This window comes from Symphodus melops (assembly GCF_947650265.1).
Source record: "Symphodus melops genome assembly, chromosome: 6".
NCBI classification, from domain to species: domain Eukaryota; kingdom Metazoa; phylum Chordata; class Actinopteri; order Labriformes; family Labridae; genus Symphodus; species Symphodus melops.
This window is the reverse complement of record NC_136696.1, coordinates 18,099,953-18,121,570: the sequence shown is the minus strand read 5'-3', so window position 1 is coordinate 18,121,570 and position 21,618 is coordinate 18,099,953. Positions and strand designations below refer to the sequence as shown.

General features: G+C 38.9%; 2 protein-coding genes across 3 annotated transcripts; both read right to left on the bottom strand.

Moving 5' to 3' along the window:
* Nucleotides 1-4,580: 4,580 nt before the first annotated feature.
* dapk2b (death-associated protein kinase 2b) lies at nucleotides 4,581-19,945 on the bottom strand. 2 transcript variants are annotated; one of them, XM_079346419.1, is made up of 12 exons: nucleotides 19,830-19,945; nucleotides 19,146-19,283; nucleotides 13,108-13,329; nucleotides 11,587-11,725; nucleotides 10,128-10,257; nucleotides 9,982-10,030; nucleotides 9,864-9,890; nucleotides 9,616-9,768; nucleotides 9,060-9,105; nucleotides 6,411-6,500; nucleotides 6,223-6,303; nucleotides 4,581-5,403 (listed from the first exon to the last, which is right to left on the bottom strand). In XM_079346419.1, exons 2-12 carry the CDS (start codon nucleotides 19,220-19,222, stop codon nucleotides 5,323-5,325), a joined length of 1,095 nt encoding a protein of 364 aa, XP_079202545.1. In that variant the 5' UTR covers nucleotides 19,223-19,283; nucleotides 19,830-19,945; the 3' UTR covers nucleotides 4,581-5,322. The 2 variants fall into 2 exon arrangements, with proteins under 2 accessions (XP_079202545.1, XP_079202546.1); XM_079346420.1 differs by lacking the exon at nucleotides 19,830-19,945 and adding an exon at nucleotides 17,479-17,547 and having other exon boundaries at nucleotides 19,146-19,257.
* LOC306825589 (death-associated protein kinase 3-like) lies at nucleotides 7,488-9,047 on the bottom strand. The gene has a single exon (XM_079346421.1). It carries the CDS (start codon nucleotides 8,646-8,648, stop codon nucleotides 7,770-7,772), a length of 879 nt encoding a protein of 292 aa, XP_079202547.1. The 5' UTR covers nucleotides 8,649-9,047; the 3' UTR covers nucleotides 7,488-7,769.
* Nucleotides 19,946-21,618: the final 1,673 nt, after the last annotated feature.

The following is a 21,618-nucleotide window of genomic DNA, read 5'->3' as shown; positions in this document are numbered from 1 at the left end:
AGAGGGACTATTCCTGGTCTCTGGAGCCAAAAGACGAGACCAGAAGTGGACTCGGCAATTCAGTAAAGTAACATTGATTTTGCTGTCTCCAATAGGTCATCCTCAGCCCTTTTAGGAGGAAGAACAATGTTCAAAGAGCACCTTTTCAGTTCCTAGGTGGGTTTAACCAGCAGCATTGATTTGGAATATTTCTGCAGAAATCCTGTTTTTTTAAATGTTTCAAACAGCAAAATATGAAGGTGACATGCATGGCATGTGAAAGATTTGACCACAATGTAAAAGTGAAATCCTAAATCATAAGGTGCCAAGGTGACTAATTTGCAGGGGGGACAAAAGCCTCGAAGAGCATGCTCGGATCGCTAATAACAAGCGGTCGTAGAGGAGACATTTCAAAATTAACAATTAATAGAACACACTGTCTCACAATGGGGTTAACATTGGCTCATTGCTTTCCCTGCCCTCCCTCCCCTTTTTCACTTGTTAATTTGAACACAACATGCGGACTGTCAGTGCCTCAGAGACCAATTATGAGAGCATGCCATCATCATGCTCTGACACAACAACCATCAACATATTGCCAGCCAATTATCCGTATTTACTCCTTTAGTAGAGCAGCAAAACTGGATTTTATGAGCTTTTGATCCTTTTCAAATACACAAACTGCACTTTAAAAGAACGAACAAGAGACATTTTAGCCCAGTGAATCCCTGTGTGTGTTTATTTAACACAGGGACCTGAACGTCATGCACATGTACATACACAAGTGAACAAATTAATATTAACGTCATGGCATGATAGCTCTTGGGCTATTTGGATTTATAGACCACAACTTTGTCAACACACAGCCACCTCAAACCATCAGAAACTAACATTTCTGTGACAAAGAGAAAAGTGAATTAGTATAGTTCCGTGTAAAAACAAAAATGCAACTCACCCTTCCCAAATGATAGTAATGCTTTCAACTTAAGGCCTGAGGCAAAACTGTCCCTCACATGGAGCAGTAACCCATTTTCTAAAGCTTTGTTGGATTTTCATTCTAAGGTTTGAGTAATTTGATGGCATGCTTCTCCCTAAAACAGGTGTACTCTTCATCCTCAGGACCTTAATGAGAAACACCTGTCACTCTCATCGGGTCTAATCTCGGCAGTACAAAGTAAGCAGGACGGTACTGATGGTGACGCATGGGGAGATGAGACCACTAACAAAGACACGCCACTCAGTGACATATCAAGAGCACAGTGCCTAAATATGGCCGCCCTTCATTAAGTCTCATTTCCAAGAATAGGGGGCAGACTGTGCTCTTGTAGGTATGAATAATGGAAGCAGCCTCCAGGAGCTCATTTCCAGCGAGTGATCATCACGCTCAAGTACGGCCTAATGATCACACAGATAAAGTGAGAGGCTGGCATTCATGATTAATGCCCTCAGGTCTGTCTCCAGAGTTACACAGCCTCCGCCATCAGAACTTCTGTTCACTGAGCACAAAGCATACCAACAGAATATAAGACGCACTATGAATCACCGGAGACTGAAGATGGGTTTTTTTATGTGTCACTGTGCAAAAAACTGTAACATCCAATCAATAAGTAGAATTGTACACAAAAACACCACCAAACTAAACTTTTGCATAGAATTAATTGCATGTACAGTTAGAGACTGAATGTCAATTATTGTAATGACGAGTAACATTTACAATTATGTTGCCCAAGAATTTCACCAAAACATACATTTCACATTATATATCTTATCATCGTTTATTTTGGAGTATTTGTGTGTGTGTGTGTGTGTGTGTGTGTGTGTGTGTGTGTGTGTGTGTGTGTGTGTGTGTGTGTGTGTGTGTGTGTGTGCGTGCGCGTGTGCGTGATAAGCGGCTGAAAGTAAAAAACCCGGACCCACAAATTGTCTCCTGATTGGTCGTTCATTTTCCAGAAAACAATGCAGTAGTAACACACGCACGCACGTACACCTACACACACACACACACACACACACACACACACACACACACACACAGGCACACACACAGGTCCCACCAAAAAATGATAACTTCATATAAATGTTTGGTTTTTGCTTGTTTTATTTATGCAGTTAATTTTTGAAAGCAATGATTAAATTGCAAAAAGTAATTTGAACATCAGTCACTTCATCTTAAATCTTGTGTCGTTGTGGGTTTTTTTTTTTTTTTTTAGCAACACTGGGGTTTCATTTCAGTACTATTCCCCAACTATTCCTGTCGACTGCACTCTTCTTCTAGATGTCTGTGTTATGTCCACTAGGTGGCTCCATAGATCAATTCTTCAACAATAAGGCTTAATCAAAGGAGCCAATGCAGTTATGTCATAAGAGTGGAGCTTAAAGAGTCTAATACCTGTATTTAATTGTGATGATTTCATTGTGAATGATGGTTTCACACTTCCCGTTTTAAGGCAAGCTAATTTACAGTAAAACTTTCACTGATATGTGGAATACGCTACATTAAATAATACAGTTTGGCTTCCTATCTCTGTGTAAATAACCACTTCTCAGACATGTCTTTTGATGAGTCTTTGGTTTTGTGTTACTCATATACAGTGTATGATTTCTAACAGCACTCCTTATTCATCGGTGTGAACAGCCCCATCCATCACTTCATCCCACCATACAGTAAGTCTGCTGGAATCCCATCATCCCCTAACCTCATCCCTGCTCATCCACAACATTGATCCCAGCATACCAGTTATGATTCGGTTACATGAGACAAACTATCTGTACTGTAAAGGGCTGACTGGAAGGCATGTCATCACACTCTCCTCGCTACAAAGGAGTCAGCTCATGTTTCAGTGAGACACGGGAGAAATATTTACAGTCACCAGCCCTGAGGTTGACTCCATCAGACTGGATACGGTGGGTGACACTGGCATTCTCTAAATGTTTTCTCTCATCTTATGCCAGTAACTCAGAAGCTGTCATTGACAAAAACAAACTGGACAACTGGAGAGTGTGCATGAGGACATTAGATGTAAGTCAATGGTGATGCTGTCAGTATAACCTTGTCAGCTCTGTAGTCATTTTACTTTAGTAATTTAGTCTGAAATAGGGATGGATATCTGTGTCTCTTTAAATGCAATGAGCTCCACTTCTGAGTTTTCCGAGTAGAATAAAAATTGCGAGTCCATGGATGAAGACACCGGGGGAGGGGAGGGTATTTACCAGAATCTCACTGTGACGTCAAAAGGAGAGCAAATTTGAAACTGAACATTTTTCCCTGTGTTATAAGATTCATGCAGACCACAAACAGAGGACTGGATGGGTTTATTTCACATTTTGTGGGTCAGTAGACACTCAGGTTACCCAAATACATTCAAAAACACTGTCAACGTGGGTGTTTCCTATATGTGTCCCATATTCCATCACATGTCCCCTTTAAGATATAATCAGTGATAAATGGCCCAAAATAACAATACGATCATGACAGAGAAATTGAGAAATACATCATGATATCTGATTATCTAAAGAATAAAATATGCCCCTTAAAATGTAAAGTTGACATGAATGATCATTCGTTTACATTTTTTCACCACTGTCATCTGTTTCATAGTGTCTGTTGTTCTGGGGAAGTTTTGTCATTTTCACTGGTTAAAATGTCTTTATAGGAAAGTTTACACCTCTCTACTGCATCTTAATTATGTGGTATCAATAAAGTATTTAAATAAAAAATTACATTGTTTACTTTTCCCTTTGCTCTGTTCCACCGATATTATCCTGAGCTGTTGTCCTTGTTTATCACATTGTATCTATTTTTTTTTTTACAGTGCTGAACAAATGAAGTTTTTATCATGGTAAATGAGTTCAACTCAAACAAGGCAGCGCCTGTTCTTTTGTTTTGGACTAAACATTTTGGAAAGTCAGTTGTAGTAGTGTAGAGCATTTTATAAGTGCAACAACATTATTCCGTGTATGAGCCTTTTTGAGTTTGACACACTGGGAAAGAAAGAGAAACAGTCTATTTTTACAATTCAAATGGAACTGGCACACATTGGCTCACTGGCCGCCAACAATGCATTTAGTTCATATTATCTCTCCAAAATATTTCAGCCCAGCTGGGCCTATAGAAAATTACTCTTGTGGAACTAATAACTGACTAATGGCAGGAAGATAAATAAGTACACTATCACAACTATGGTCCTTGATGTTCCAGGGATTGATAATGTTTTTTAATCACTGTTTTAGTCTCATTTCAGTTGGACGCTGACATAACACACAAGAGAGCAGCCAAAATCTGTTTAAGCGAAATGATAAACTCATTCATATACATATATTCATATTTCACTGTTTACATCCAAAATGATTCCTCAGTTATGAAGTTTTTATGCAAAATAGCATCTCACTTTAAAACAGTCACAAATCTATAGACATATGGCATGGCAGTACATCAGTAGACAGTTTCAGACACAACCAACCACCAACAATCATTCAGAGCATCTTGCAGACTGAATTTTGAATTGTAACTTTACAGAAACGAGCAGATAAAAAATATGCGTTCATCATTTTATTAACCAACATTTCAATTGACAGTTTATAAAAGTTTTCAGAAAGAAATATTTATTTAAAACAGGGAGAGCTTTTTATTTACAACATAAATACATCAAAATATATCAGGGCCAGAGAATGGTTTTAAAAAGTCATCTGCAAAGTTTTTGCATGTGGACATACTGTATATTTTTAAACACATAAGATGAAATGCAATTGCTTCATTATTAGCACTTTACATTTTGTGAAAAAAGTCTTTAAGTAATTACAGTGAAGGTTTAAGGCTTCATGTGAATAATTTCAAATGAAAATGAAGAGGTTAATGGTAAACATGGTCATTACAGGCATCGCTGTATGTTGTGAAAAATAACAAATAAACACAATGTAAGTAAGATTTGCTACAATCTTGTTACCCTGAAGTGCTTTACCCTTTTATCTGTCAAAACCGCCATTTAAAAAAAACCAAACAACTAACTCTATGTATTCACTTGTACCTTGAGCACCAGCTGAGAGAGAGGAAGAAGCTGCCCTTCTGTTCATGTTCTAACATAAGCTTCACAGGTCCCGTTAACATCGATCCAGTTAGATGGTTGAAATGGTTGTCTTGAGTTTTATTTAAAGGAAGGATCTAACATACAGCCGATGTGTGTTTGCAGGTTTTGCCTTGATAAATGAAAACTTTGTTTCCTACATTTACAGCAAACACACTGTTGCTGATTATTGCAGCAAGTAAGTGAACGACAAAGTGGGCCTCAAATAGGTTCAGAGCCATTGTTTTGCAACCGGAACATCATTGACTGACACAATTTGCTCTCAGGAAGTGCTGCTTCTCTTTCTGGGACGCGGTCTCCTCTTCAGGATTTCTTCTTCTTCTCTGTCGCTTTCACAATCCCTCTGAAAAAAAAAAGACATATGTACAACAGCTTTTGCATGTGTAGTTACTGGTGCTTATACTTATACCAGGTACACTTAAAATTATTATAAAATAAAAATACACATTATTGTAAGAAAGTAGACTAACAGCACCCAAACAATCACCAGCTCAAAATCATAATGTGATCCATGCAGTACAGTGTAGTGGTCAGATTGCATGATAGCTGATTTGGTAGATATTTGGAAAATATATCTATTTGAGTTTGTTGATAAAAAACGCTTATCTTTATATATGTTAACTATACAGCCAGCAAAAGACCCCCAACAATAACCTGGTTCTAACTGAAAGTAGCATAATCCACAGAACAGCAACTCTGACTCTCAGAAACGTTGGACTTTTTTGTATTATTTTTTATGAATTTGTATTTCTGTACAACACACAAATTCAAGGGATTATGATGTGTTATGTGATGGAGAATTTCTTGGCCAAGAGGCGTAATATCCTAAATTCTCCATTAGATTCCTTGAAATCCCAGATTTACAAAATGTTGGGAAATCACAGATTACTGGAAATTGTCTGGCACATTATATCAAAATTTAACTTCACACTAACATTCATCAAAAGGAGATTTGGCTGGAAAGAGATTTTTTATTGTCTCAAAAAAAGTCAGAGCTAGACATGTTTCAAGTCAAGAAAATAGCCTGCTGACAGTAACTTACTTTTTACCCTCAAGACAGAGCAGTTTCTATATGAAAATATATGTTGTGAAAAACTCATCAAATGTCAAGTATTGTTTAAACCCAGACTCAGTCATTGCCACATACAACAGTGTGTCTTACCCCATCAGGCTCAGCCAGCTTGTGGCCCTTCTTCATGATCCGTGTTAAGTGGTTGCACAGAGCCACAATTCTGAATGACAGCTGTTGGATGATTACAAGATAATTTCTATCAGATCAATCAAGAGCAACATTTTCTTTTTAAGAAGACTGTAAAGAAACCATTGTAATATCCTTATCTTGTACTTTACCTTCCACCTGCGTCTGGCATATTGTCTCCGAAAATTCTCCAAGTTTACGACGGACAACCTCTTCACCATGGCCTGTCTGGGATTCAGAGGCTGCGGAGACACAATTATGGATAAAACAGCAGAGGAAGTAGTTTTTATGTCAATGTCGGATGATTAAATATGCAAAAAGGAATTGTATCAATAAGACTCTGTATACTGAGGTACTAAAAACATCACATCAGAAACTAGAATGGAAAACATTATATGATAAATATTTATTTCAGTGTTTAGACAACAGTAATAAATGTGCATAGGTGACTTTCTGTTGCAATGCTGAACACACTGTGTGCATCAGGAACTGACACATTTTTAAATATGATCTTATCACATGTGTTGTTTCCTGTCAGCTTATAGAACATCTCCAAGAAAGAAAGAAAGAAAGAAAGAAAAGCCAACTTGTTTTTAAATAAATAAATTTAAACTTTGGCACAAGTGCAAATTTAAGTCTATGAAAAACTGCCTGGACAAAAAAAAGACCTATACCGTAACTTCACAAATGGATAACCATCAAAAAATACTCTTGAAAAGCAGAATGTGATAAAGTGAAACAATAAATAAACATGACATTAACATTGTTACAAAGAAATACTGCTTTATCCAGTCTTTGTCTGACCAGGACATTTTAAATACATTCATTTTTTAGATTCAACTTCATTTCAGTATCCTTACAGTACAATACTCACTAAAGCTTCTTAACCAGTGAAAGAAACAACTTCAGTGCATAAAAAAGGTGAATATTTCTCTGTAAATGGACCCGTGTAAGATTTACAGTGATCTACTGGCAAGATAAATTAATTATTCATTAATGAATAATCACCAGAAAAATAAAAAAAAACAGACTTCAGTTGGTTAACCTGCAACCTTAAAGATAGAGTTCGCTTAATTCTACACACTGCTCCATAAATATGATGTCAATATAAGAATATTCTTAGTATTGTGCAATACATAATGTTTCTTAAAGTAAAAGTAGAAAATACATGTAACTCTGTCTTTTTGTCAGAGTTAGACAAGCAAAAAAATCAACACAATTGTCTTAGCTTTGGTTAGCTTAGCTTATGCTTTGATGCTTTGAAAAACAGCTAGTCTGGTAAGAGGTAACCAGATGTGTTTACTAGTACCATCAGGAGTGATGACAGTCCTTTTTCTAAGCATGAAGGTAATGGTTTACTGTTGTTTCAAGTCCTTGTGCCAAGCTGAGGTAACTCTCCTCTTCCCATAGCTTTGATGTAAATATTTAAATAAAGAAAACATAAGGAATACACAGCTATGCATTCAAAAGTTTGCATTGCTGGAAAACAATGTATAGAAAACGTGTTTTTCTTAGCTCTTAGACTCTATGAATGGCTGCTCAGGGCACAGTTCCCTCCGGCTAGACGGATGCAACAGCTCCTTTAATGCCTGCTTCATGTCTGTATTCAGGCTGGGGCTGCAAATGCTGCCATTGGCTCCTTCAGGATGCACAGAGCTCATCACCCCCTGCAGCCACAGCAGCTCAGAGTTTAACTGCTGTCTCAGAGCGTCCAGCTGATTCTGCCTCTGACTGTACTTCCCACTTATGGTTTCCAGACTGGCATCCATTGCCTTCATATCGTCCTGCAGCAGCATCCTCATAGCCTCCACTTTACAGAACTCGTAGCGAACCTGGGACAGCTTCTTCCTTGACATCTCACTCTCCTCCTTGTACAAGGCCTCCTTGTAACTGTAGATTGAGAGTAGTGCCTCTATATCACCCTGTATGGTGCGTCTGGCTCCTGTTACCTCTGACAGCCCTGTCTTTATCAGATTGACCTCCTCCACTACATGGGCAAAATGCTCAGAGTTTGCATATGTATTGTTCTGGGGAACACTGGAGTTGGACTGGATGGTGTAGTCCTTTAAACGCCTTGTCTTCAGCTGCTCCCCTTTCTTCTCCATCACAGGAGCAGCGCTTTCCTCTTCGATATGGCTACAGGACTTCAGACAGAAGGGTGGAGGGGAGGACACTGAGTGAGAGGATTTTTCATTGTTGCATCTTGAAAACACACACAGCCTTGAAAATCCCAGCAGATGTGGCCAAGCTGTAGGATTAGTGTGTGACCCGACAGTGAAAAAGCCATGGCAGGTAAGAGCGCCAAAAACAACAGACTGTTGAGTGTGTGTCCTGGCTTCATGCCTGTATCCAAACAAGATAAAAAAAACTCCACAGCAAAAAGACACCATTCACATGCATGTGAGCAGCTGATGTTGGAGTACACATCTTCATCATCAGGAGTTGTTAAAGACATCATTTGTCTTAAAGAAATCTTTCTTTAATTCGATGACACGGTGATGCACAAGAATGCAAAAATCAGCTGTACAAGATGAGTGGAGCAAAGCATCGTGATAGGTCAAGGTTTGAAATAAATATTGCTGAAGTAATGGTGTGGCGCAAAAATAGAAACAATATACAAGTGTGATCAAGTGTGTTTTCAATTACGTCAAAAGTTAGTGGGCATTCCTCTGACATGACACCATCCCTTTCTGAATGTTGCTTTTTACATACATACACTGTTAAAACATTTTAACATGTCGTTGACGGTAGTTATGAAGAATACAAACGCATGCTCAAAAAGATGTGAATTAAGTACATACCTTAATCCAGTGATGATTGAGGGCGTCTTGTATTGTCATTCGTTTTCTGCAATAATGAGACAGAGAAAATGCAGCTGAGTAAAAACATCCCAACAACTCCATCAGACGCCTGGCAGTGAGAGGTCAATGTGAACATCACAAGAATACATTTAGACTCGTGTTCATTTTCACATGAATACAACGTATGGTTTCTTGTGGTTTGTTGAAATGAAATGCCGTGTGCAGAAACAAGAACAAAGAAAGAGAAGTGTTATGTGCTCTTCATGTATGTACAGCACTTTGTCACAGCTACGGCTGTTTAAAGTGCTTTATAAATAAAGTTGAGTTGAGTTGAGTAGTTTGCTAGCTTGTAGTAATAAGTTTATTGTCAATTGTTTCTTTTTATATTTCACATTTTGTACTCAAAGTAATGTAGCTAAATCTATATTCTAGACTTTTTTTGCAGACTGGCCTTTCAAGCTAATTGGATGCATTAACCTTTATTGAAGCAAGAGCTCTGTTTCTGTGCTTGAATTATTGGACTTGACCTTTGACATTTCTTTGTCACTTCTTTTACCTTGTGTCCTTCTCCAGGAGCTCTCTGATGAAGCTCTTGGCCAACTCGCTTGTATTGCTAAAGAGCTCCTCGTCAAACTCGTAGTTCACGGCCGAGATGTTACCCAGTGTTTCCTGCTTTGTGTCACCGAGGAACGGTGACGCTCCACTCAATCTGTAACGACATTCACACATTTACTTAGGCTCTCCTTAATAACTCTTTCGGAACATTAAAATTCCCACTAATTATTGAGAATCCTCTCTACTTACAGAATATATGTGATGACTCCAATACTCCTATAAAAAACAGCAAAAGGTTATTCCAATTTACACTCTCAAGCTTGTTGTATGAGAGGCAGCAGCATCGGAGATAATTAAAGGCTCTTACCACATGTCTGCCTCCAATCCCAGCTGCTCATAGTTGACTATCTCTGGAGCTGAAAATAGAAAGCACACACTTCTGCATCACAAACACTAATCCACCCTTGTAAACCACACTGTAGGCCTACACATGTCTGATATAAAAACACTTACCAACAAATTCAGGGGTTCCAAAAATGTTTTTGAAATCTTCCCCAGCTTCTATTTTGTGTGCTAGTCCAAAGTCTATGAGTTTTATACGGGGTAGAGGAACATTCCTGTCCAGCAGCATTATGTTTTCAGGCTGAAGTGCAAAAAGAACACAACACAGGCTCATATTTGTCCGTAGGTTTCCACTAATACCAAGAGTAAGTGGTGCATAAATAATTTTGAGTGAAATAAGTTACCTGGTAAATGCTGACTTATGTGCAAGCATTTAAAAAAACATTGCAATATACAGTTAGACCTGTTAGTGTAAAACATTAAAGGATGATTCAACCTATTGGATATATCATTGCTCTCTCCCTAGAGTTCGAAGATGCTCCTGCTAACAACACTCATTATAGACGTGAACAAAGCTTAACAGCTGGCCTGGCCTTGCCCAAAATGAACAAAATCTTCATTTACTCTAAAGTAAGAAAAAAGTACGCTCATGTACATATTTCTTCTTTATTCAATCATTACGTTAGTTCAGAAAAATAATAAATCAATGCTTTATGTGCGAGAATATGTCTTAGGAGGGTGGGAGGTCTAAGTTTTGACAGGAAGTTATTATTTCAAACCAAAAACTTTATCGAAATAGTTCAGCACATTTCCCTTATAAACAGCAACATTTAATTTTGAAAGCAATCTGTAATCTTAAGATTTAATAAAACATGTTCATTCATGAATAAGAGGGGCTTACAGGTGGATTTTCTTTTTGTTTAAAAATTGTCATTCTAGCAGCAACATAAGTAAATTACCAGCTAGAAGATTTAATTTTAACATTCAGCTGTTACACAGATATAAATATGTTCATATAACTCACTGCAAGCAAATGAGAAAATTATACTCAAATGTCAAAGGTGTTTTTAAAACAATGAAGGATCATTTTGCAGATGTAAAGAAGTTTAGACTTAACTGTTTTGCCCAGGAGCCTAATAACTCAATAAAGCCCAAAGGTCACAGGATCTGCAGCTCAGATAGACGGTCACATTACCTTGATAAACCCTCCGAGCGATTTTTACAGACAACATTCAGCACAAATGAGTGCACAAATCTGTCATTGTAAACAAAGGGTCAAGGCATCAGGCATGTCTGAATTGAGCTCTTCATTGAATGTTCTTGCTCCCTAAATACCAAATAAACGAAGTAAAGTAAAGAGGAGCTGCAGTGAAAAAAATAGGACATTGACTTTCTGAGAGCAGTGTGGGTGACTGTGCTCTGGGGAGATAACCTCATGGCGTCTGTGGCTCTTTGCCACAGAAAACAGGAAGGATTTGTGATTCAGACTCTACCGGCACGTACATAAGACACCTGCTATATATAACTTACATTGAAGAACTGCTCCAGCTTGCGTGTACAGTTCTAGGTATGTCATCCTCAAAACAAAACAAACATTGATCGACAGAACATGGACGGGGTTCTTTGGTACCTTTAGATCAAAATGTATGATTCTTTTGGAGTGGAGATACTGGACTCCGTTTAGGATCTGTTTGATAAACTGGGTGGCCTCCTCTTCACTAAGAGACTCCTTCTGAGACAAGAAATCAAAGAGCTCTCCTCCGGACACACTGTAACACAGAGACAAACGCACACACGCACTCATCCTGTGTGCTTGGATTATCAGGAACATGGGCACTATCGAACACTATCTTAAGTGAGTTAAGGGTTTAGGTGCACTGGTGTAGGATGCCTTGGATATGTTTGTTTTGCCGTAACAGTTTGAGTCTGTTATCAGTCTGTCTGCCCGACTCATGTGTCACTATAGGTCTAAACCTTTTCACAAGAACATTTCTAAAAGATGTTAAAACATTTTATTTTTGTCCTTTAACCAGATTGCAGCTCATCATCTCTGTACAAAGGGTGGAAATGTACCCCTGCCTATTTGGTTGGGAAGCTCAAACCCTTTAGGCATATCAGTGGTGCAATTACACCTCGCCTCTAGGTTGTAATTTATACAGCTTTAATTTAGCTAAAAAAATAATTGCCAGTTTGACATTTCTCAATTAATAAGCAACTGAAATGATGATAATTGGTAAAAAAAAAAATCTTTGTGGAAGCTTAACTGTTTATCTAGTTAAATGTTAGTTAATGTCCTAAACCTTTAGCCAATAACAGTTTGCTAATGTTAGCATTTAAACTTAAGCTATGACTGTGAGCTGGGAAGTAGCTGATAGCTTATCTTATTATTTGACAATGTCACTTGATACAATACAAAAGCAAACTTGATGTGAATTACAGATGCATTTTAATTTATAGCAAACGTAAAATTAGCCAGGAATTACTCAAGTGCTAATGTTAGCTGTTCCCTTATAATGAGTAATGAAATACGTTGCTTCAACCTGAAATTTAGCCAAGTGTCTCTCCACTTTGTCAGTGGCAACTGTCTTTTTCAGTTGCTGAGTACACAAGAAAATAACCAATGATAATAATTTGTCAGGTAAATTATCCTGCATCAGGGTAATGTCAGAAGAAAATGGCTGCAGTTATTATAATGAGTAAACATGATGTGCTTTTATATTCACACAAAGAAAACATTATTGGCTGAATAACGCACAGTGTGCAATCCTGAATATAATGGGAACTGTTCTGTTTTTCCCCTTCACCCTGCTGTGAGCTTTCATTTAGTCCTAATTGTGCCCTCCATGTTCCCAGGCATTCTCTGGTCCCAGGATGAGGCCCCTTTTCAACACAAGCCTTGTTGACTGTGTGATAGACCTTTGATTCTTTGTGTCACACATGACCCTGGCAAAAGGTTTTTCAGTAAACACGTACTCAACAAACTACGTTTACAAAAAATAAACTCGCAAGACACAGACACACCTTGATAAGCACTGACCTGGAATATTAAAGGTGTATGATATCTATTCTACTCAATAAAAAAATAAAATCATACTGTAGATGTCTTAGCATATGGATGTGAAATGTTCTTCTCAATCATGCAGTGACTTACAGTTCAAGGATAAGCACCACATCCATGCGGTTCTCGAACACATCATGCAGCGCTACAATGTTGGGGTGCTGTAGCTGCTGCAGGATGATCACCTCCCGCTCAATCTCCTCTCTCTTTACTCCACGTCTGCTGGCTCGACTCTGCCGCTTCTTGATGAACTTTGCTGCGAATTCAATGCCCGTGCTCTTCTCTATACAGCGTTTGACGATTGCAAACTGCCCACTGCAAACACAAAAGAGTAGTTTTCAGGTTTTGTTGTTACGGTCGTGTTCTTGCTGTACTCTCTGTATCTATTTTGCACGCTTTCTTTAATGAGGCTCCTTGCAATTTACAACAGGCTATTGTAGGATTATAAACAAAGATGTCTGAGACAGTCTTGTTTTGAAAGGAGATGAAATATTGAGGTAGAGTGACAAGTCCACCACTTCCTGTTTCCCTAACAAACAGAACAATCAGACAGGCCAGCTGTGAGTGCAGAGCTGCTGTCCTCCCACTCAAACAACATTCCTGCCAAATTTCAAGCCTCCTTTGGTGCATCAATCCGCTGAAAAAATCCCAAAATTCCGAATAGTTTGCAACAGAGGTGTGGTCTGGAGACCATTATTCAGTTGACTATTGTTTATACTTGTTACTGGGCATTTCATTACACAATTGAGCCTGTGGATGAGCGGTGATAACATGTATTTAACAAATCTAATTGTGATAAAATAATTAGAAAATTAGAAATTAAAAACATTAATTAGATTAAATACATGTCAGCACCTGCCACGGGGAAATTCTGGTTTAGCTTTTGTACAACAGGAGGAGGTGCAAACATATCAACCATATACAGTTAAATGTGTATCTTTGCACTCCTGCTTCCTGGGTAGACTCCACAAGTAAACTGCCCCCTAACAAAGCTACACTGTCATTTCTTTCATAATTGACGCACTGAGAGAATGAAAGCTGAGTGTACAAACATTTTCCGGCACTGTTTCCAAGTTAAACGTGCTTGGCCGATATGACGTTATTATCAGACTAACACTTGTTATACCTCAGACCTGACTAAGCCTTGCTGCTTTACACACTTCCCGCTCCTGTGTGTTGACCTGCTTATTCTTTACATTCACAATCATGAAACAGTCCACTTAGTCAGTGATCCCTCATTAACGGGCCACAGAGAGTGCCAAGGGCGTGCGCATTGATAGAGCTGACAAGGAGTCTCTGAGTGGAGGAAGATGAATGTTATCTTTGACAGAGAGAATAGGAACAGTCAAGTATGTAAATAGTTTACTCTGTAGATTCTCCAATGCAACATAGTCACATTTGTATTTTTAGACAGTGTGAAGAAGACACAGAAAGGAAACCGATAAACACTGGCAGGCTTTTCATATGTTTGGGACATATCTGTCTACACAGAGATTTCAGGGTGACTTTGAGAGGTTGTCCAGTCAATGTCCACTCTCATTGTGGGTTCTAGTGGGCTAAGAATAGTCCCAGTCCACAATCTAGATCTCCAGCTCTCTGCCAAACTAGATGAAGGAGGAAGAGAGAAAGAGAGGGGAGAAGGAATGCTGAGAGTATATGAGGGATAAAGGCTGACCAAAACATAAAGATACAGTCCACAATGCCATGCTGATTTCATATGACAGTCTACTCTTACAAAAAGCCCTTTACAGATCATTGCAAATGGATAAAATACAAAGTAACCCTTCTAGGTATTTACTAAAACTTTCATTTACTGCATTAGTGTGGGATTGTTGAGCCAGTTTGCTCTCTTTGAGGCACACCCTGTGCTTACACAGTTATACAATTACATCAGGGAGCATCTCCCTTGAGACAGTTAGCTTAGTTGCCTCACTCAAAAACAACAAAACTGAGGTGAACTTGAACCACTTAAGCTCAAATCGCGTATGACTGCTTCACTGTCGGGACAAAATATTTGGGAGAAATCCAAAGTTATGCAATCAAGTTAAGCAAATTATAGTTTAAATATTAACATTTCAATGACAGTGACCTCTCATACATCAGGAGGTTCTGATTTCAGGGCAGCTGTACTGGATTGCATAAACAGGTGTTTCTCATAATAGGGAGTTTTCGAAGTTCGTATTAAGCTAATTTATGTCATATGAGGGTTATAAAAACAAAAATGAGATCATATTTTAGTGTGAACATGTTGGGGTTGTGCTAATAGTATTCAAGAAGACACACATACACTCTGTGCAAAGAAAAAATAAGACATGGTGGGAGGAATCTGAAAAGCTCCCTCTATCTGTCCTCTTCACAGGACATGTCCACCCCTGAAACATCCCTGAAAGGCCGACCCAGTTGCAGATGAGGAGGACAATGTGTGAAGTGAAGAGGAGGGGAAGTCATTCAATGAATTCCTCCAGCGTAAACATGCATCAAGTAGCCTGGGGGGAACAACTGCCACATAACAGTCGCAACAACATTTACGCCTGTTAAACAAGACTGAACAGCGTTACCCCTTCAGGTCAGTGTTGTGGATCGCTCGTTAAAAGTGAACACCTCAAAATGTCAGTTCAAGGGCTATGCTCTAGTGTCGTTACAAAGTGCAGAGTAACAGGGGAAAGAGCAGGGATGCTGGAGGTGGTATTACACACCGGGCCAGGCGTGCAGTCTGTCTTAGCTCTAAGCCGTCCTGTGAGGCTGAAAGTGCCATCTCCCCACAGAGTTTCCACTTTCAACAGCTGAAGGTCATTATCCAGAGACAAGGTAGGAGGAATGCTCGGACAAGAGGCGCCGGTCCAGGCTGGAAACATATTTCCCTACTGAACAACCTCTAGGAACACGTGACAAGAAAAGCGACGCTCATAATGACCGAGCCCAATCCTGACCATCCCTAACATCTGCGCATCGAATGAGAAAAGCAGCTTCAACACATCATGTGATAGACACTTTTTCTGTTTGGGTGTGCGAAATCTCAACACATCTATGAACTGTTCAGGATAGTATTAATTCCCACTTGTATGCGAAGTGGAGAACTAAGGTGTCTGCTAACTGAAACAGGATGCCTGCTATCAAATGCGAACTCAGGGAATATCCAAAAAGGTCAACATGGAGTTCCCTCTGTGGAGCAGCACTGAATAAACACATTTTTCACCTGCTGAACAGCAGGAATGTCGGTTCCTCAGAGCCAATATGCATTCTTGTTCTCCTCCTTGTACATGCATGCCGACTGCCTGTGCTATAGATACTTGTTGTACAGTAAATCCATTTTGAGGAATTATTGCACTTTACTGTGTTCATCTTTAGCACCTGTCTGCCCCGCCACTGTCCACTCTTTTCACTTCAACACTTTCAGTGTGAAGGCTGGGGTCTTCATCGTGTGTCTTCGCTCTCCTGCTTCCTGTCAACAGTCAACCAACTTCTGCAAACTGAAAACATTTCTCTTTTTTATTTCCTTCACACATTTACATAGTATTTCTACAAATAAAAAACATGAGGCATTCTTCACCAGGACACACTGCTGAGCTGGAATGAGACATTTGAGGTGTGAGGATTTACTAAGTGCTTTCTGCTGAATGCTAACATGCTAACCTGCACTGAATGACAAGCCTAACTGTTGTATAAATGTGTGTTTCGGACACCTCCTACTTTCTTTGTTTCCCCTCATAATTACTAATCACTAACGTGCTAAATAAAATTAACTACAGTTCTGGTTGATGTTAGTTCTGCAGATTGTAGAGGATGCAAACACGTCATTTTTCTTTGTTATGCTTCTTTAAAAATGCTAAAGGACGTCAAAGGATTATTTATTTGTTTTGAGTTTGATACATTTTCTGGGAATAAAGAATGTCTTCACGTAAGCCTCTTTAAAACACAATCCCACAACCTTCAAGACGGATTCATAACCACCAATGATGTCAGTAGCGTGTTCAAAATAAGGCGGAAGTTTACAAGCCTTTTATTTTTGTCCAGGCATGTATAGACAATGGCACTTCCTATCCATCTGTGTATCCTGTGAACATTTGTCATTAGTTGATGATGACTCATAAAGGTGACGTTTTCTCATTCATAGCCAATGATAAAGCAACATCTCGTAAAGGCAGTAGCCAAGTCACAAAAGTTAGAGTCCTTATGATGAAAAATGGAGAAAAAAAAAAGACACTGCTGCTGTTGAAATGTAGAGGGGCTTGGTTTACCATCTGCAGAGGAGACCTTTCCCTTAGCTTAGCCTTGAGCTTCATTAATGTAAAAGTCCACCTGTCTTTGTGTGTGCGCGCGTGTGTGTGTGTGTGTGTGTGTGTGTGTGGGTGGGGTGGGCACTTCCTACTGTCTGTCATTATGGGTGTCAACACTCACACGCTAAGAACAGTGTGAGTAAACAGCTCACATGGTAAGTACAGAATTGTTCACAGATCGGTTTACCGAAACATCTCCGTCAGAAGTGGAAAGAAACACTTGGTTCATCTGCGTGTGGCCATCTGACATTAAAATCTGTCAATGTGGACAGAATGATGAATTGACTTTCCAGTAATGAATGTCTCAACAGTTCCACAGAGTAAAGGACATTTTAAACAGTCAACACAGATGAGTTTCTTCCCCCTCCCCCGTTAAATGTCCCTGGCCTCTTAAGGGGACAACCTATTCCTTTGTGATGTATAACAGAGAGGTCAGAACCCATGATGCTGTCAAAAAGTGTGGCGAGTGGGTGGGGTGTTGGGTGGGCTGCATCCTTCACAACAAAATACAGAGTTGGTTGGTTGTGTGGTTGTGACAGAGCTGTCACAACCACACAGATGCAGACACTCCAGCATGTGAACTGGTGAGAATTTTTTCAGACATGTTCTACAACAGAAAAAGGCAGTTCCTCTTCGAGCTACAGCTTTTAACCACAGAAAGTTTCTATTTGTCGTGACAGAGGTGCTAAATATCAGCTCAATAGATCCGCTCACAGCTCAGTAACTTCTGAATGTTCAAACCAGACATTTAAATAACTTTCATAGACAATATATAGGGTTTGATTAAAGATGAAGATTTTTTAGACTTTTAAAGTACTTTAAAGTACTTTAAAGGGTTAAAAGTAGTAACTCATTGCATTGTTATGGTTAAGAAATCATTCTGTTGATTGTCTGTCTATTGGTTTTTAAAGAAAAATTAATTAAAAACACTTTTGATTTTTAAACAGAACAATGCTAGCGTTGACCTAAATTATTCAGAATGCTATCATGCTGGAGAATCATCTGTGATAATAACATGTATGTGAATGAAGCATTTTAATAATCCAATAATTTTTCATGTCCTTTTTTCTGTATTTCTGTTCCTTGTAGTCATGAAAATGATTCTGTGAAGCAAATTGTCTGGATGTATGAAGTGTCCCGTACAAATAATGTTGCTTTGCCTTGCCATCATCATTTCTGATAATTGCCTCTGAGTCTTTTAATTCCACAATCTATCAAGTCAATATTACGGTATGTGAAAAACTTCACAGTGAAGTCGTCTAGTTGAATAAATGCAGCCGGAACTCATGTTTCATCAGCAGGTCTTGGTTTGTCCTTACAGGGTGTGTCAAAATAAACTGCATTGTAAATCATTCGACACAGTGTGTGAGGTCATAGGTCACACATCTTCCTTTCACACCCTCTCTGTCTGTTAGCAAGCGGTGCCCATGCCCAAACTGTCCTCCCATGCAAAAATGGATTTACAGCTTCCTCAATCCTAATTTCACCTGTCCAACTACCTTAATTTAATTCCCCATGAGGGCGCAGTTTCCTTGATTTATGCCCTGCACACGCTCATCCACAACATGCACTTCAACACATCACGCTGAATCAGCCCCTGCAAAAGGAGTAATTCAAGCTCGATTGAAACATATCGTGCCCGGACCCGCTTTTCTCTGACTCTATCTCTCACGGTAAACTTCAGCCTACTTAAACACAGAGACACTCCCCAGTCCGTGCTTAAACAAGCCAGCTGTTTGCATACCTAAGAACACACGAGGACCACTGTGGGGATGAATCACTCTCTGACTCACACGTAGTAAGGAGAATCTTTTTCTATATGTTTCATTAAAGAGCTTCAACAAGACACCTCACCTTCCCAAAGGTTCCCCAATGTCATAGAAATCCTCCACATTCTGTTGCTTGAACACCGCCATGCCAAGTGTCTTCATTGATGTAGTTTATCTCCTGGATACCAAAGCCTGTCCGCTTCCCTTTTCTCCAAGTCCAGCCCTGCAGATGCAAAGAGGTGTTCCTGTTCATTTCTGACTGTAGAAGAGAAAATGTGAACTGCGTGTTCCAGCTTGCTATAAAGCATTCTTTATCAGAGTGTACCTACTTTCACCTGGCTGCTGACAAAGACTTCACACCAGACTGTGGCCGACAAAAGGCATAACAACTATGTTCGTCTTTCACAAGTCTAAATGCTTATCATTAGATTCAATTTAAATGTTCAACTCATACAGGGTTATAAAACATGTAAAGGAAAACGTAAAAGATTAGAAAAAAAAAAAAGAGCATTACTGGTGATTAGGGAAGGATCTTTGAAATGTGCTTCTGTTGTGAAATAATTGATAAGAAAAAGGCTGATGTGCAGCAGTTACCTTGCAACCATAAAATCTAACATTTTTCTGGCTCTTATTTAAATGTCACAGAACAGAATGGTAATTGTTCTTGTATTTTATGGGTAAACAGTTACATACAGTAGATGCAAACAAGATGAAAACTAAAACTTTCTATCTGGTAGTTTCTTGTCAGTGAAGAAACTCTCTGCCTTACCTTCTGTCAGACGCTGATCTGATGATCTAAACATGCACGTCTCTCACAGCTGCTCTGCTCTCATGTCTCCAGCTCGGACACAAAACTGTTCCTTTCGTGTCTCTGTTGTTTTCTGGCACTTCTGGCAGCACTATCAGGCTTTTGTGTCAGCAGAAGTCCCTCCCCCTGATGGCTCTGTTATGAAACTGCAGCATGAGAGAGGCCGTCTATCAATAAATATGACTGGCATGTATGCAGTTTATTCTGAGCAGGGATTACCACAACAAGTGGGATTTGATTTTTGAACACCTGCACCAGCACATTCAGTCAGCCTTTTTTTTTATTGAATATAAAGTCTTACAAGTGGTATAATAATACAAAATTGGAGTAAACTTAGTGCTGTAAAACAAAAGCTTAGCACTTCATTAAGTGATACAGATTAACCGTGAACATGTCAATACCACAGAGATTTACATACGTGAAAGTGAAGTGCCCAATACTATTCTGAACCCATCACTTGTGCAATACACTGCTGAAAAGAAAGAGAACAGGAAATAAAAGATGATCAAATGAAGTGAAGCTTATTAGCTTAAAGTTCAGCAAACAAACCAGCCTCAGAACAAAAGAGGTGGTTTCAGAGAAGCCATTGAATGAGCCTTTTAACAAAGCGAGATCAAAAAAAAAAAAAAAGACAAATCAGATAAGGCTTAAACGTTTTGTTTTGTCGAGAGACCTGCTCTCTTTAAAATACAGCAAATGGGTTTTAAATTCTACAGGTTCCTTTTTTTAAATTCACATTCCTATCATTAATTCAACCACAATGCATTTGTTCACAGGTTCAACGTTTGGGATTAGGCGTGGGCTGACATTTCTGGAGAAAAGAGAAGGTCATCACTTTGGTTTCTTATGGAAAAACAATCGGTAAACAGCAAACAGACGAACTTCAATGTACAAGGAATTCAAAGTCATCAGCACAAAGTAAACATCAAATCAGCATTAAAAAAAAAAATGCATCAGAGTAGACTCCATCTGAATAAACAGTTTGACAACGTTGACTGACGTAAATCTTCAGAAACATCTTTGGGACAACTTTTTGTTATATATATATATTTTAAATGGTAGAAAAAGTTCATTGGATGGAATTGGGGAAAGGGGCACCAAAAGTAAAAAGGAAATGGTCATAAAGACCTAGAAGTACCAGGATGCAGAATATAGAAATATCATAAACTTGGCCTCTTTTTTAAAACACCTGTTGTGAAATGTGCCTATGAACGATAATGAACACTGTAAGAAAAAATGCAACACTGCCCTACTGAGGACACAAACTGCAAATACACCATAAAGGGTCAAAACCAGTCGCCCCAGCTTTTAAGATGTTCTGTTTATCTCCCAAATGAGGGTATTTAGACCAGAAAAATGAATACATTTATCACCTTTAAGAAAATCCCACATGTATGAAGGAAACTAAACATTTCACTTCAGAACAGATGTCCTTTGCAGGGCTCTGTTAAATTATTCTAGTAACCATTTCTGGTGACTGGCACAAATAAAGATGAAGAACTTCTTTCAGATAAATGTTTTTAGGAAAATTACTCCTGCCAAACACGGTCAGATACAGTGGAAGAACCAATCAAAACTGTCTGACACAGTGACTCCTATTTCTTCAGTTGAATCCTAACACATAATGAATCCCAGAAAACTCCATGTTAATGTGATTCTATGAGCAGATTATTATTATTATTATTTTGGTTTTACGGCTTCATGGTCAACCTTTGTGTGTACAGGTACTTTTGAACCACAAACACCTCAA

Bases quoted from the DNA above. Each gene is read 5' to 3' on its own strand.
- LOC306825589 (XM_079346421.1), bottom strand. From the start codon at position 8,648: ATGGTGTCTTTTTGCTGTGGAGTTTTTTTTATCTTGTTTGGATACAGG.
- dapk2b (XM_079346419.1), bottom strand. From the start codon at position 19,222: ATGAAGACACTTGGCATGGCGGTGTTCAAGCAACAGAATGTGGAGGAT. The intron at 9,891-9,981 runs GTAAGAGCCTTT...TGTTTTTTATAG, and splicing joins GGATTGGAGGCAGACATGTG to GAGTATTGGAGTCATCACAT. The intron at 6,501-9,059 runs GTATGTACTTAA...GTGTCTCCGCAG, and splicing joins TCAATCATCACTGGATTAAG to CCTCTGAATCCCAGACAGGC.